Genomic DNA, 15,321 nt, shown 5'->3' with positions numbered 1-15,321 from the left:
TTCAGCAGTTAATACTGCCAGTGATGTTAGTGCTCTGTTCTCTTCTGAGTGTCTCTCTCCTCTCAGGATGCTGGAAGGGATTTCTAGTTGGGTGAGCAGTGCTCAACTGGGAGGAAACAGTAACTCGGGTAAAGAAACCTGTTCCCCTTCACACAGGCTATCAGAATAACCTGAAAGTGCTCTACAGTCAGAAAATTACACCTGGATCCAGCAGGAAGAATGGCAGATACATTCCCTCAATGCCAGACCGGATCCTGGATGCACCAGAGATCCGCAATGACTACTGTAAGTAGGCTGTAATGTTGAGTGCTGGGCACTGAGATCATTCTGCACTGGAGTGCAGTTCCTAGGATGGCGTGGTCCAAGGAGCTGGAGCTCTAACTGTGCTGTTGCAGTATCTTAAGCACTCAAGCTGGCACAGACCGCTTCTAGAGTGTCCTTAGGGTGTTCCTTATAGGAACAGTGGTCCAGAGTGCTTTGTAGGTGACTTGAATCAGGGCTGCCTGACTCCACTAGCTGGGCATGGTGACACCCAGAAGGCTGCCCCTTACCTGCATGTGTGTGTGCATGCGCCCCTGGTGCACGTGGAAGATCTGGCATCAGCACTGACGAAGGGCAGGGCTCTTCAGGTAGGTACAGTGTGACCTGCATTGCTCTTCCAAATTGTAGATCTGAATCTTATTGACTGGAGCTCTCAGAACTTCCTAGCAGTGGCTCTGGACAACTCTGTCTATTTGTGGAACCACATTTCTGGGGAGATTATCCAGCTGCTGCAGATGGACCATCCAGATGATTACGCTTGCTCTGTGTCATGGATTACAGGAGGAAACTACCTTGCTGTTGGCACAAGCAATGCTGAGGTCCAGGTGAGTGCAGGAGTAAAACTAGAGGTGTTGTCCAGTGATTGCCAGAACTGCAGGGCCTTGGGACAAAGCTTGGCTAGCACAAGGAGGATGCAGTGCACTGACTTGCCTTGACTGGTGTAGGATGGAAATGTCCACAGCCAGTGACCAACTGCAGCAGCAAGGCAGAGTTTGCTTTGGGGTTTTTCTGACACCTGGAGTTACCTTCTGTTCTGTAGGCATGAGATATAAATTGATCTCTGCTGCCATGCTGACAAGGTTGAATGCTGGAGCCTGTGCAGTGAGGTTCCTAGGGCAAAGCAACGGGGATGGGTTTCCTCATCCTCTGGAGAACTTACCGCTCTGCCTCTCTAGCTATGGGACATACAGCAGCAGAAACGTCTCCGAAATATGACCAGCCATTCTTCCCGTGTGGGATCCCTCAGCTGGAACAGCTACATCCTCTCCAGGTAAAGCGGTGGGTAAAGGGCAGTGTCTAGCTGTTGCAGATTGCTATCCTAGATCTGTGAGTGGTGCAGGTTAGGGATGGCAGAGAGGGAGTTTCTGTCCTGGCTTGGGATTCTCAGCCTGTACTGTTGAGACTGTGGGGAGAAGGCCCATCTTCTCATTTGCCCTTTGTGCTGAAGTTGTAAAGAGCTGCTGTGGCTGCTTCGCTCATGTCAATAGACCAGCGATGCAATTAACACTGGTTGAAATCCAGTGGCAGGTATGGCAATATTGTAACAGCACAAAAATGGATTTTGGTGAAAGTATGTGCCAGCCTGACCCTGCAAGCCTTCTCTCTGCAGTGGGGCACGGACTGGCCACATCCACCACCACGATGTCAGAGTGGCTGAGCATCACGTGGCCACACTTGCTGGCCACACGCAGGAGGTGTGTGGACTCAAGTGGTCTCCAGATGGCCGCTACCTGGCCAGTGGTGGCAATGACAACCTGGTGAACATCTGGCCATGTACCCAGGGGGACAGTGGAGACTTTGCTCCTGTACAGACCTTCACTCAGCACCAGGGTGCTGTCAAGGTGAGTGTGGGGCTGCTGTGGGCACATGTCTGTGCAAGGCAGACATGTGGCACTGGCTGGGCACAGGTTGCCTCTTGCGTGTCTTAGAATTAACCCTTTTCTCTCAGGCTGTGGCATGGTGTCCGTGGCAGTCAAATGTTCTAGCCACTGGAGGTGGGACTAGCGACAGGCATATCCGCATCTGGAATGTGTGTTCTGGCACCTGCCTCAGTGCTGTTGATGCCCATTCCCAGGTGAGACACAAACATCAGCTTGGTGACAAACACCTTCTGGCAGGATGCCTATACAGAGTTGCTGGCTCCTGAAGCCCAGAGGCATGGGAAAGGAGGGGACCATGCTCATCTCTGGGTGGAGAGCATCAGCACAAGCAGCTTGTCTTACCTGCGTTATTACTGTTTCTCAGGTCTGTTCTATCCTGTGGTCAACAAACTACAAGGAGTTAATTTCAGGCCATGGCTTTGCACAGAATCAGCTGGTGATATGGAAGTATCCAACGATGGCCAAGGTCACTGAGCTTCGAGGTAGGCTGGGGCCTTTGCCTGGGGAAGGGAAGGCTGCAGGCAGATGTAATCCTTGGTTTGAGCAGACTGGTGGTCTAGCTGGGGGCATTACTGATGCACAATGCTGTCTGGGGGCATGCTGCTAGAGGGAGGCACTCCTGTGGGCTGCTGAAGAAACACTGTTGCTCCAAACGCATGCCTAGGGTGTGAATTCATGCTGCTGCAGTATGGTATAGGAGCAGCCATGCAAGCTGGTAGCACTCATAGGGCACACGGGAGCAAACTTAACCATTGTGGTAGAACCACAGGGACCCGGGCATGCGGTGATCAGCCCAGCCCTGACTGCACACCTCCTCCTCCTCAGGTCACACTGCCAGAGTGTTGAACCTGACAATGAGCCCTGATGGTGTAACAGTGGCCTCGGCAGCTGCTGATGAAACACTACGTCTCTGGCGCTGTTTTGAGATGGACCCCATAAAGAAGAAGGAGAAAGAGAAGGCGAACAGTGCCAAAAGCAGCATCATTCACCAGGGCATCCGATGAAGGCACAGGGCTGTTGGGAGGAGTTGAAAAACTTGGCTTATGCACTGTACAGTATTTTAAATGTTAATAAACTGCTTTAATTTGATATTTTATTCTTTTTTTAATGAAGTCTGATGGAAGAAAAGGCCATGGCTCACAGAACTAAGCCCTTCCTCCCTGATGTTTGGGATCTGGGCAAGTGGTGGAGCTCTTGTTCTTTAGGGCTAGTTTGCAGTGAGCCTAGCACAGGCCTGAAGTCCTGGGAGAAGGATACTGTGTGATGGCTGTATTTATGTATCTGTCCCAGCTAAGGCAGGTGTGTCACCTGCCGCCACATGCTGACCACAAGTGCAGCAGCTCCACCAGAAGGGCTGTGGCTTGGTTGTATCCCACAGGGGGGAAGCTGTAGCACTGAAATACCTGAGGTGTATGGGCCTCCTGCTTGCAGCAAGAAGTTGTCTCCAAAGGAAGCTGATGTCTAACCTGCATCTGTGGAAGTCATGACTTGGTCCCTCCTCTAGTAAAGCTCTGCCAGGAAAATCAGCTTTCTTTGCACCTCTTAGCTTTCTCAAACCAGAATCATGGGGCAGCTGGGCCTGTGGCTGGATACTGGCTCTGGTGTCCTGGCTCTGGTAAGACAAAGGGAAGTGTTAGGGGCCAAAGGGCCTCTATATCAATGTCTGTGCTCTTGAGTTCTGGAGCCTGGGTGACTTTCTAGCCCTTCACCTCTGATCAGGGTCTGTCAACACTGACCCTTTCCAGGGCTCCAGCCCTACAGCGGGGCTAGGAGGAAGGATCCCTGACTTGTCTTGGTTTCCACAGAGCAGTGAACCTCAAGCCTCAGGGAGAGTCCTCTGACCAGCTGCTGCCTGCTGTAGTGGGGAGGAGCATGGCTCAACTAGAAGCACAGCTTCTGCTGTGTCCTGCCTTGTGGCAGGGTGGACCTTGCTGTTCCTCTGCTGGTGACTACCAGCAGTCATCACCTATGCCAGAGCACTCTGGGAACTTGGTCTTGGCAGTCTGAGCTGTAGCGTTGCCTGCACACTTAGTCGTGTTCTGTTTACACGCAGCCTCTGTGCTGCAGCCAGTGCTGCCTGCTCTTATGGTGCTAGGGTAGAATAACTATTTTTGCAGTGAGTTTAGTAGTGAATTTAAGAGCCAAATGCTATTGGAAAAAAAGGGAGGCCAGAGGCTGGAAACATATGGCAACAGCTGTAATCGCCCCAAAGGCCAGAAAGGGGCTGGCAATGGTATAAAGCCTGATGCAAAACAAAAGGTTAGTTTACATTGCCATAGCCAGCTTGGACATCACACAAGGGCCTCCCAAAGCACCACCAAGCCAGTTCATAGCCCTCAGTCATGTATTCTTCCAGTAGCTCAGATCTGTGTCTTCCCCTCCTGCTGAGGGGAAGCCCTGGTACCAAGCTGAGGCAGCAGGGCTCAGGTGACATTTGGTTGAGCTTGGCCCCCCAGCACTTGGAAAATGCATTTTTTCCCGGCTCAGTTATGCTGGTGGAAATTGTAGGGAGCACATTTGAGCCTTTACACAAGCAAGAGCCAGCAGGGCCACAGCTGCCATGTTGCTCTGCATGCTGCTCTGCACCTTGGAGCCATGGTGTCTGAGGTTGTGGGGCTGCACCAGACCCATCAAGCCTGTCCTTCAGCTGCACCAGCACAGCCAGGGGCTGCCAGGGACGCTGTGCAGCAGATTAGCACCTTCGCCTGTGCAAAGCAGCTCAACAAAGTCTGTGCCTCCCATCAGCCTGTGATTAGCAGAGGGTGGATTATTATTAACTATTTTCACCTTCCTCTTAGCACAGTACCACACTGTACCTGGTGCCAGGCTCCTGCTCAGCCTCCTGGGCTTTAAGCCAGCTGGAGCCTTCAAAGGTGGGCAGTGCTGGCACCAACTCATGCTGTGCTGAGCCTGTCCAGTGCACACCCCACACCCACCAGAGCAGCCCCACGCTTGGTGCTGAGAGGGCAGGGAGGGCACAGTCTCAAAAAACCGCTTGCAGCAGCTGAGCCCAGTACTTCCCAGCAGGGCTGTTGGTGCATCCCCACCTGGGGAAGGACACGGGAGGACAAGGCAGCTCTCTTCCTCTTCAGAAGCAAATCCCAGGGCAGCAGCTGGATCTAATGGGGAAGGGGGCAGGAATCCACATGCAAGGTTTGGCTCTTCCCCAGAGCTGTGCTGCTGTTGTAGGAACCCTGCCCCACACCCCTGCATTTCGATGCTGGGAGTTAGTGCAGATTTGCCCTGTGGCCCCACAGCAGATTAAGGCTTCCAGTGGTTCCTGACCCTGGAAGGAAGGCTTTACATGCCTGAAAGCCGGTGTAGTTTCTTCACTCCCATGTAATAGCAGTTTATCTTTCTCAGACAGAGCCTGTCTTGCCTCTCTCCTTAGCACATACCCACCCCCAGAAGCTGAGCATTACACACTCCTTGAAAGTCCTCTGAGCATTACTGGAAGGTGACAGTATTACAGTGTCTTCCTTCAGCCTCATACTGGTCCTACTGCCCTGGAGTGAGGAGGAGCAGAGGAAGGAGCTGGGCGCTGACGCAGCAGGCCCAGGAAACACTGCCATATAAGGTGTGAATTCAGTTCAGGGCAGCAGCCCAGATTGACCATGACAGGGTATAAATTACGAAGTGGTATGGCCAGCCCATGGAAAGATCACAGCTAACAGGAACAATAGGAGGAAGGGAGAGCAGAACACACGTAGGGAACAGCCCACTTTAAAATGCCAAGTGTAAGTAGTTTAAAATATTATTACTATTTTGGGCAAAAGTCCTGTCTTTACCAACAGCCAGCCTGGGGGGGAAGAAGGAGGCTAGACAGGAAAAGCTCCATCCCAGCTGGACTCTCACCTCTCCTGAAGCAGTGACTTCTGAGCAGCAAACTAATGTTACACACCACTTCAGCAGGGACCAGAACAAAACCTCTTCCCCGTTCTTTCCCACAGAGAAGTGGCAACAACTGGGAGAACACTACAGTGCAGCAGCTAGATCCCATTTTAAGGCTTCATACGCACAAGGGCACTGAGCCCTGTAAAGCAGGGCAATGCAGTTAGACATATTGGTCACGCCAGTTCAGCTCACTTGAGGTTGTCCTACATGTCAGAGCATGGCCTTGAGGTGTACAGCAGCTCAGGCAGGGTCAGCAGAGCTTTCCCTCACACCAACCTCTGCTCTAGGGCTTTGGCTAGACAGTCACTAAAGCCCTCCCACACCCCAGATGCAGTGAAACGCAGCTTCTGGAGGGCGGCTGGTCTAATGCATTCCTCCCAGCCAGCTACCCAACCCCCCTTCCCAGGCTTGAGTCAGCACCTAGGCTGGCCTCTCTGTTCAGGAGGGCCCCCACTCACAAAGTGATGGGGAAGGTAGTGCTACACCCCAACAGCACTGAAGGTAAGCCAGAGTATCTCAGGAGGTAGAGAGGGCAGAGCCCAGCCAGGAATATACACTGCTATAGCAAGAGCAAGGCAGCAGCAACATCAACATCCCTCTGACCAGCTTCATCCGTGTTCTGCACAGATTCACGCTGCAGGGATATTCACAGACAGCAGCAGCTTTAGCTTCAGCAGATGCAGAAAGAAGCCTGCTGTTTCCCCATCACCTGGATTTCCAGGGTCTCTTGCATCTGCTCTGCCGCACCTCAGCTCCCCAGGATTTCTGAAAAGCAGCAGCTCCTCCTGGGTAGCTGGCCCAGGTCCCAGCCCACACCCACACTCCACCCCAGCCATTCTTTCACAGGGCGGAGCCACTTTCACAACGGGAGCCTTGACACATTTCCTGCCCTGAGCACTGCTCTAACGAAGCGCTTGGCAACAATCTGCCATCTGCTTCATCAGCACACAGCTATCACCCTCTCCCCCCAACACACAAACCTGCTACACCAGCTGCTTCTCCCAGCCCTGCCTTCAACCACACTAGGCAGGACCAAGCACCTGGAACAGCTTCTGAGCACAGCAGGCCAGGGAAAACAAGAGGGCAGAGCCATTTCTCTTTCTGTTTGTTTATTTGTGATAGAAGAGCAGCCCACTCTGACAGGGCCTGGCTCCTTCACCTCATCCTCAAGGCCACCAGCATGGTTTTGGCTATAGCCAGAGCAGGTGATGGGCACCAGGCCCAGGAGAGCTGCTGCACTGCCCTGCTGTAAGGCAGAGTACACCTTCATCCAGGCCCAGTTGGATCCACAGAAGTAACAGGTGCTCACTGTTACCCCACAGCAGGGCACACTACAACCATCCTCCGCTGTGCTCACGCTGCACCAGAGCAGGGCTAGTCCCAAGCAGGAAAGCCCAGGAGCTGATTTTAGGGGCAATTATTGCTCAAGTCTTGAGTTTGCAGGAATGGAAGTGATCCAAGGCAAGGCTGAGCTTGGCCTCCCCCACTCTGGAGCGAGCCACCAGCTGCCATACAGGATCAGGTAAGTGTGGCTAAAGCACACACCAAGCACCCAGCCCAGGCACAGAAAGGCACGGCAACCTGGGCTTATTGTGGGGGGAAGGGGTTTCAGGCTGTCACAACCCCTGCTATGTACTAGGCACAGGGCATGTGTACTGTACTGGGCAGGTCTGGGCTCTCAAGTCCCATAGACACTGCCCCTACATTCTCCACAGCCACACCTGAGCATGGACACGCCAGGGCAGGACCCCCCCACCTGGGCACACAGGGACAAGAAGGGACATGCAGCACTGTGGCATGGAACAAGGTGGCACAAGGCATGGTAGAGCAGGAGCACTCACACTTGAGCTGGCGGCAGCAAGCAACCAGGGACAAGTCTGCTCATCCACACAGGCTCTAGTGAGCCAGGGAAGAGGAGAGGGCACCAGGACAGGGACCGGTCTCTTCTTTTGGTCCTACTCAGAAGAAAGTGGCCCCCAGGCAGAAGGGCCAGATGTAGGCACTTGGGGGAAAATTCCTTTGGAAACACTGGAATGGGACTGCAGCCCTGCAGCTGTGATGCAGGCAGCTGCCTCTCTGCTCAGCAACACCAAGAAACAGCATGAGCCCTCCCAAGAGCAGGAGAAGTTGCCCATGGCTGCTCAGAGCAGAGGGGCTGGGCGTGCAGACAGAGGACAGCAGGGCTGGGCACAGGGGTACAACAGTCTGTAGGCACTTGACTTGGCTAGTGGCACCCAGGAGCAGGGGAACAGGTCCCAGCTGCCTCTGCCCCGGGGCTCTCATTGGCTCTGGGAGGGCCTTGCCCTCTAGTTGGCTTTGACCTTGCCATTGGTGACAGTGCCATTCTCGTGGATGCTGCTACCGTTGTGCTGGGCTGCTTGCTGAGCCACCCTGGGCAACCGTTTGCCTTTGGTGTAAGACTGGTACCAAAAGTTGGAGAAGAGGATGAAGAAGATGGTCCCATAAATCCAGATGAGGTGGATGAAGATGGGGAACTGGTACTGGCAGCTGGGCATGAAGTAATACTGGGAGATGTGGACGGAGACAATCACGAACTGTGCCTGGGATCAATGCAGAGCAGGGACAAGTTATTCAAGGGAGCAGGGTCAGGGATCCCAGTAGAGACCTTCTTTCTAAATGAAACCAATAGGTTCCTTCCCACTCTGAAGTAAAGGTCCTCATGGTGAGGCACAGTCAGCAGCAGCTGGAAGAAGCAGGCACAAGCCTCAAGGCAGCATGTGTCTCTTACCCTCCCAGTCTGGCTGCAGCCCAGGAGCAGTGGGCTGATCAGAGGCCTACAGCGGGCCAGAGCTGCTAGAAACCCAGAGTGAGAGGCCACAGAAGAGACAGCTACAGCTGCTGGCTGCACCCTTCATAGGTACAAAGGCTGGCCTACCCCTCACATCAGAGGCTCAGGGCATACGCTCTGCTCCACACCACAGACTCACCAGCTGGATAGCCGTGATGTGCTTCTTCCACCACAGGTACTTCTGAAAGGCAGGTCCTGCTGCTGAGAGCCCGTAGTAGAAGTACATGACAACATGCACCATGGAATTGATCATGGCATGGAATGAGCCCATTCCCCCTGTTAAGACAGATTTTCATTACCATAAGTCCATCCTCCACAGCAATTAGCACTATGGCACTATGAGCCCTTCTTAGGAGCACTATGAGCCCTTCTCAGCCCTTCTGGGGCTAACCCAGCTAACCCTTTTCCCCAAGCTGTGCACCCACACAGTTTTCATCTTACCTGGACCAAACTTTGCTCCCCACCACCAGCTCCAAGGCAGAACAGAGTGGTGGAAGAGGTGCAGGAATGTGACCTGTTCATTCTTCTTCCGCAGGACAAAGATCACCTGCAATGAAAGCCCAAAAGCATCAAGGACCTGCAGCCCTGGACCACTAATTCAGCATCTGATCTCAGTGATGCTTGCCCCCAGAAAGCTCACTGCCACCACACATTAGGTCACCCCACAGCTTCCATAGCTATAACATGCCAAGAGTGGCCTCTGCAATAGTCCAGAGTGGCATCCTTGACAGTGATGCCAGACAGAAGGATTGCCAGGTCAGACTGGAAGGGCTGAAGAAAGCACCTACCCCAAACACGCAGGGCCCCAACTCCCTGCCCAGCAAACAGTGACAAGGCCTCCTCCTAACTCACTCACCGTGTCTGTCAGTTCGATGAACTTGGAGAAGACAAAGAGCCAAGCAACACTCACCATCTGTAACAGAAAAGCTTAGCATTAGAGACCCACCTCAGCCTGAGCATGCCCAGTGACCAAGGGTCTCCATACAGTAACCCTGGGGTGAAACCAAGGGCCAGGTACTGTAAGCCCTCTGCCTCAGGAGAGGCAGGTAGCTGTGACCTTGGTGTCCAAACACAAGCACTAAAGGCCATCCCCACTTACTGCAAGAGGGATGAGAACTCACCCTGAGGGCCTTGGGGTCCTGTGAGAAGTCCACAGGGTCACATCGCCAGGTGTACCCAGTAAGCCACCCTGCCATCAGGAACTGCAACAAGAGCATCATCAGGGCGAGGCCCAACATATCACCCACTGCACTTCCCAAGCCCTGCACAGAAGAGCAGGGAACAGCCTGCAAAAGGGTTCCCCATCACCCACACAGCCTGCATGGATTTCTTTGTGTACACCACAAAGGCTACTGCCAACAACTCACCTCATAGACTATGTAAAGTGAGAGTCCCACCAGAAAGAAGTTGTATAGCACCATGAACTTCTTCAGGTTTAAAGGCTTCCTGTTGGCCATTAGCCGTGGACCCAAGGATAGTACAAAGTAGACATATGCCAAAAGGATGCCCATCACAAGGAACGGGGACTGCATCAGCGGATAATCAGCAATGCGGGGGTCTGTGGAGAGAGCCGCAGGGCAGTTAGCATCCTCACCCCAGTCGTCTGCCAGTAATGCTACTGCCAGGGTGGAAGCAATCCTGTTCTTCTGGGTCAGGAGTGCAGGTAGGGGGCCAGTCAAGGAGCAGAGGCTGGTGAAGCCACCTAAACTCAGTAAGGCCTGAAGCCATGCTGCAGGGCAGCCTGAAGGCCCTCTGCTCAGGACACAAGTGTCCCAAGAAGACCTGCACAGGCACTGAGGCAAGACAACCTTGCAACAACCAGCCCAAAAGACCCAGAGCTGCCTCCACATCAAGGCAAAGGCAGGATGCAGCTAGACCCAGACTGCTTCAGGGATGACAGACCACCCCCTGTGCCTGTGGCAGTAAGGCATGTAGGACCACCTGCCCTGCAGCTGAGGAGAGCCAAACACTCACCTGCTTTCTTCATGAAGTCCTGATACATGGTCACAATCCCCTCCATGGTGGCGGTAGTATCTCTGTGGAGAGAAGGGCAGATCAGGCAGCTGTTTTCCCAGGAGGGCACCCTGCATAGCACAGAGCCCTGCAGATCAGCAAATCTCGAGCATAGCTTCAGAGGTAGTCATGTGTATCTGGCCATCATTAATCTCAGCTGATCACACACCAACATCTACTTTCCAGTTGAGCCACATGCTCCCCACTTCTCACTGTGCCTGGCCCTGTATCCCCAGCTCTGCTGGAAACCCCATCATCCACCACTAGCAGTCCTTCCATGGCAGCATCCTAACACTTCAAGACAGCTAGGAAAGCTTCCAACCTCAGCACCTATCCCCAGCCTCTTAGTCTTGCTCCTGCAGTACAGGCTCAAGCATTATCACCCACAACCACCACGATATTGCCAACAACCTTGCCACCCATACCGACCCAGCACACTGCTCTGCCCGACCCTGGTGCAAGGTATCCAAGAGAGATGCAGAGCTGGCCCACACTCTCCACAGAGTGGTGCCTTTATGATCAGCTTTGGGCTGCTGACCACTGATCCCTGCCAGAGAAGCAACACAGCATCAATGGCAGATACACTGCAAGAGGAAGGAAAGCCATCAGTTCAGAAACTGACACCATCTTCTGGTGTCAGAGTTCCTGGTTTCACATCTTGCACAAACCCTCCCAAGAAGAGCTACCACCCCATAACCCAGCACTTCAGAGGCTAGGTGCATCCTACTTGGCAGTGACATTTCCACACCTCTTCCAGACAGGGGACAGTATCCCCAGGTAGTGGAAAAAGCAGCAGAAGGATATAAGGCAGCAAGAAGGACAACACTCCCCACGCTTGCTCAGCCTCACTATGAGCACACACCAGAGAGCAATCCAGAGGTACTCTCCAGAAGAGCAGGAAGGGTCCAGGCTCTTGCTGCTGCACGCACATTCGAAACACCCTCACTCAGCCCCCTGTGCTTCCCAACCTCTCCCCAGCCCAAAGGACACCAAAGCATGAGGGAGGCAGAGCACAGCCCCAGCCTCACCTGACTCACCCACCTGCGAGGGAGGCATTCCCCATAGCTGCTACCAGACACTCCACCTACCCTTTCCTCCAGGAAGGTGCACAGGAATCACTGCCCACACACAGGCCCAGGGAAACAGGTCCCCAGCCCAAACTCCCCAGGAAGTTTATTGCTGCCGCCACCACAAAGCATGCAGCCTCACCCAGACCAGCAGCCAGGAGGCTGAAACCAGAGTAACCTTCTTTCCAGTAAGGTCCCAGCAGCAAGTATCCAGCAGCCACTGCCACCTGAAGCCCTCACCAGCCAGCACCAGCATTGCTCCTTCAGCTTTGCTTCAAGAAGAGCTCAGCAAAGTGCTCTTTGCTCTATCTGGGACCCAGGTAGGGCAGCAGCAGACACTACCTGTGTAGTGCTACCATGCACCTACATGACAGGCTTTGCTGGCAGCACTCTTCAGAAGCCTGGCATACACCATTCTGGCTCACCGTTCTCTGCAAATCACTTTAGTGCAGCAACAGCGCTGGCTCTGTGCCTGCCCAGTCATACCCCGTGTCCTCCTCCAAACTGGGGAGTGCCACCCAACCTCTCAACAGCAGTGGGGTGGAATAGCTCTCCCCCCCTCACCCCACAAAGTACCCATTCTGCCAAACAGTGCTCCACAGAAGCCTGCACAGCCACACACACCAGGGAGCACCCCAGAAGTTTTGCTGTGCTTCAGAAAGCACAGAAGGTGATTCCTCATGCTAACTTGGAGGCAGCTAGAGCAACAGGGCAAAGCCCACTTGGGACTGATACCCCCACCTCAGGGGCACCAGCAGCTGAACAGATGATCCCCCTTCCCAACCCAAGGTTTCAAGGGGTTTAATAGTAAGTAATACTCACTTGTGGTATCACTGTGATGCAAGTAATATTTAAGGTCCTGGGCACTGCCAAGATTATCCACTGTCCACAAGCAGCAGAGGCCAGAAAAGCATAGCAGGAACTATAGCATCTTTGAGAGCCACTCAAGGCTCCGGCTGTGGGAAATGCAGTAAGTACAAGTCCGGAAAGCTGCTGAGCTTTATGTTGCTTTAATGGCTAAGAGCAAGCTCCAAACTTGTCTGTCTAGTTTCAGCTTTCAACCACTACATCCAGCTACACCTTTATTTGCTAGATTGAGGAGCCCTCAAGAGTTAGTTCCCAGCACAGGTACCTGACTGTTCAAGCTCTGTGTTTATCTTATCAAGCTGAATGAGTCAGCCTTACTACAGGTCCAGGGCAGAGACAAAACTCCTGCAGAGCACTCTCCTATTTTGGGCAGGCTAGGATGAGAAGATAGTATCAGTCGCCCACAAGCTCAGAGCTATATCCCACACCGCAGGGAAACACTTGCGCTTGGGTCCTAAGGATTACTTTGCTGACTCTGATGCCAGCAAGGCACCAGCACCACTGGTCAACTAGAACCCCAGCTTAAAAACATTTGGGGTCACAGGACACTGGGGACTTGGGTGAGAAGACTCACACTGCAGTTTTGTCCCAACAGACCTGCTGCAAGCTGCACAGAGCACGCAGCAGACAAGGGATGTCTGGGTTCAGGGCTGCTGCCAGGACAACTATCCCCACAAGCAATGGGAGAAACCCACTTCAACACAGCACTAGCACAGAAGTCCCCACCAGTGTGAACTGCAAGAAATCCCTCTTACTGTTGTGTCTTGTGAAGCATCTCCACCACTCCTACAGCCACACATGCCACAGGGAGAGGGAAGGCATTGGACTTGCCCTGAATGTGGGCTCTGGGCCAGCACCAGGACTTCTACCAGGGCAGAACTAGCACGATTACACTATAGGCCCTTATGAAAAGGGCCTATGCATTTTCCACAGCTTTCGTAGCCAGAACAACATCCTGCTGCATTCAGCTAACAGAGCAAACAACTCCAGGGAACCCCTAAGTCTTCAAATCTTTGCAAGACCTAGCATCCACACTAGCATGCTACATGGTCCTGTGTTAAAGGCTGAAGCGTGCCTTGCTCAGTGAGCAGATGCAGGTACGTCTCACCCTGCTGTCTCCCAGGGGGCAGCCGCTGGTCTTGGGGTGTTGGCAGTTGAGCTGCAGAACAGGCCCAAGCATTACCTTCACTAAGCAGGAGGATGCAAAGTGCACTGGCCTGCCTGAGCCACGATGGCTCCATGCCAGCCCTTCTGCTGCAGGCAGGGGGGTTTCAGCACAGAGCAGCAACTGTCTGGGAACCTGAACTCACCCTTGCCATTTCCTCTGTGCACAACACCAGCACTTGATGTCCCTTTGCACTTAAAGAGGGGTTCACCATCCAACCAGGCATCTGCTCTTACTACCTTCCACCCTACACCGCATATCACAAGGCAGACATTTACAGCTCAGTGGCTGGTATCTGTCCTCTCTGCACATGGGAGACACTCTCCTTTGACTCCTCCCAGATCCTGATCCTCTTGGGCAAGAAACTGGGAGGATATGGGGAACCCAAAGCTGAGCCTTCAACAGCTGAAGAGAAGTCAAGCAAACAGGTCCAAGCATCTCAAAGCACCAAGAACCCTTGGGGCCCAAACACACCCTGCACAGTACCTAGAGACCTTGCAACACATCTCCTTCTACCTCTCACCAGCTGGGTGTCACTTCCCCACCTCAGCAAGAAAGTTCCCACTATTTGCAAACCAGAGTACCGGGCCACATTCTGTCCCAGTAACCAACATCAAGGATTAGATACTTGCTTACACCAAGCAATGTGCAGACTGCGTATTTCCAACAAGCTATACAGCTAATTAGTGCAACTTCAGCAAGACCCTTTATAATCAGCCCCAGCAGCTCAGGAGTAGTCACACCACAGCACTGTGAACCACGATACTGACAGAGACCAGAGCTCAACCCAGTTAGTTTTAGTCACCACCTCACAGGGCGCATCTCTCCCCACACAGTAGCCACCTGCAAGGAACAGACTCAGCCCCAGACATCCAACACTCCAACCCCATCAGTATTCGAGTCAGAAATCAGTCCTGTAATAAGTGAGAAAGCAAGCCACCCTAATCTCCCCACTAGTTTAATTACAGGCAGCACCAAAACAGTCTGGTAGGTGGCCACAGAGTTGCCACCCCAGGGAGAGCTGGCACAGGGCCCTTGCTGAACTGGCTAAAGCAGGCCTGGTCCCTGTGGGACTCCCAAGGGAGCAGCAACCCTCAAAGGTCAGGAGATAACCAGCTGGCCAGAGATCAAACCAGCTCTCATCCCTGACCTACAAGCTGGCAGTGAGGCTTGCTGCCTGATGCTGCTCTGAGCTCCAGTCTCCCAGGAAGAGGCATCTCTTCCCCCAGCTCCCCACCACAGCACCTACCCAGCTTCCTGGAGCTCCAGAAAGTCATTGCAGGGTCCAACAAGTCCTGCATGGACCTCCATGCACCCAGGGAGCATGTTTCCCAGCAGAGCTGTGGGGACCTGTGGTTCTGAAGCATCTGCCAGCAGCAGCTGTTGCTGTGGAAGAGTGGGACTGACCAACCCAGGGGCTGGCAGCCCCAGACCAGGCTCCACACAGCACGCACTGAGGCTGGCACCTCAAACTGTCACCAATAGCTGTCAGTCACTGCTCCAGAAGCAGCTTTCCTGAGCTTACACACAAGTAAACCCACACACAAACAACACACGAGCAGCAAGACAGACAGAGCAAGACAA

General features: G+C 53.4%; 2 protein-coding genes across 3 annotated transcripts in view; one reads left to right on the top strand and one right to left on the bottom strand.

The window, feature by feature from the left end:
• CDC20 (cell division cycle 20) overlaps window positions 1-3,011 on the top strand; it is a 4,422-nt gene extending 1,411 nt beyond the window's left edge. Inside the window, exons 3-9 of the mRNA XM_009884681.1 lie at window positions 157-285; window positions 670-866; window positions 1,218-1,312; window positions 1,652-1,883; window positions 1,991-2,116; window positions 2,287-2,404; window positions 2,748-3,011. Coding sequence (XP_009882983.1) covers window positions 157-285; window positions 670-866; window positions 1,218-1,312; window positions 1,652-1,883; window positions 1,991-2,116; window positions 2,287-2,404; window positions 2,748-2,926 — 1,076 coding nt within the window. The 3' untranslated portion in view covers window positions 2,927-3,011. The remainder of the gene's footprint in view (window positions 1-156; window positions 286-669; window positions 867-1,217; window positions 1,313-1,651; window positions 1,884-1,990; window positions 2,117-2,286; window positions 2,405-2,747) is intronic.
• A 3,893-nt stretch (window positions 3,012-6,904) lies between these two features.
• On the bottom strand, window positions 6,905-10,660 carry ELOVL1 (ELOVL fatty acid elongase 1). Of its 2 annotated transcripts, XM_009884679.1 has the most exons (7): window positions 10,600-10,660; window positions 9,993-10,183; window positions 9,747-9,827; window positions 9,482-9,538; window positions 9,067-9,172; window positions 8,765-8,901; window positions 6,905-8,377 (listed from the first exon to the last, which is right to left on the bottom strand). In XM_009884679.1, the coding sequence occupies exons 1-7, from the start codon at window positions 10,643-10,645 to the stop codon at window positions 8,123-8,125; spliced, it is 873 nt and encodes a 290-aa protein (XP_009882981.1). In that variant the 5' UTR covers window positions 10,646-10,660; the 3' UTR covers window positions 6,905-8,122. The 2 variants fall into 2 exon arrangements, with proteins under 2 accessions (XP_009882981.1, XP_009882982.1); XM_009884680.1 differs by lacking the exon at window positions 9,747-9,827 and having other exon boundaries at window positions 10,600-10,645.
• Window positions 10,661-15,321: the final 4,661 nt, after the last annotated feature.

This window comes from Charadrius vociferus, unplaced genomic scaffold (genome assembly GCF_000708025.1).
Source record: "Charadrius vociferus isolate BGI_N301 unplaced genomic scaffold, ASM70802v2 scaffold163, whole genome shotgun sequence".
NCBI classification, from domain to species: domain Eukaryota; kingdom Metazoa; phylum Chordata; class Aves; order Charadriiformes; family Charadriidae; genus Charadrius; species Charadrius vociferus.
Note: the sequence above shows the minus strand (reverse complement) of the source record. Positions and strands in the feature narration are given on the sequence as shown.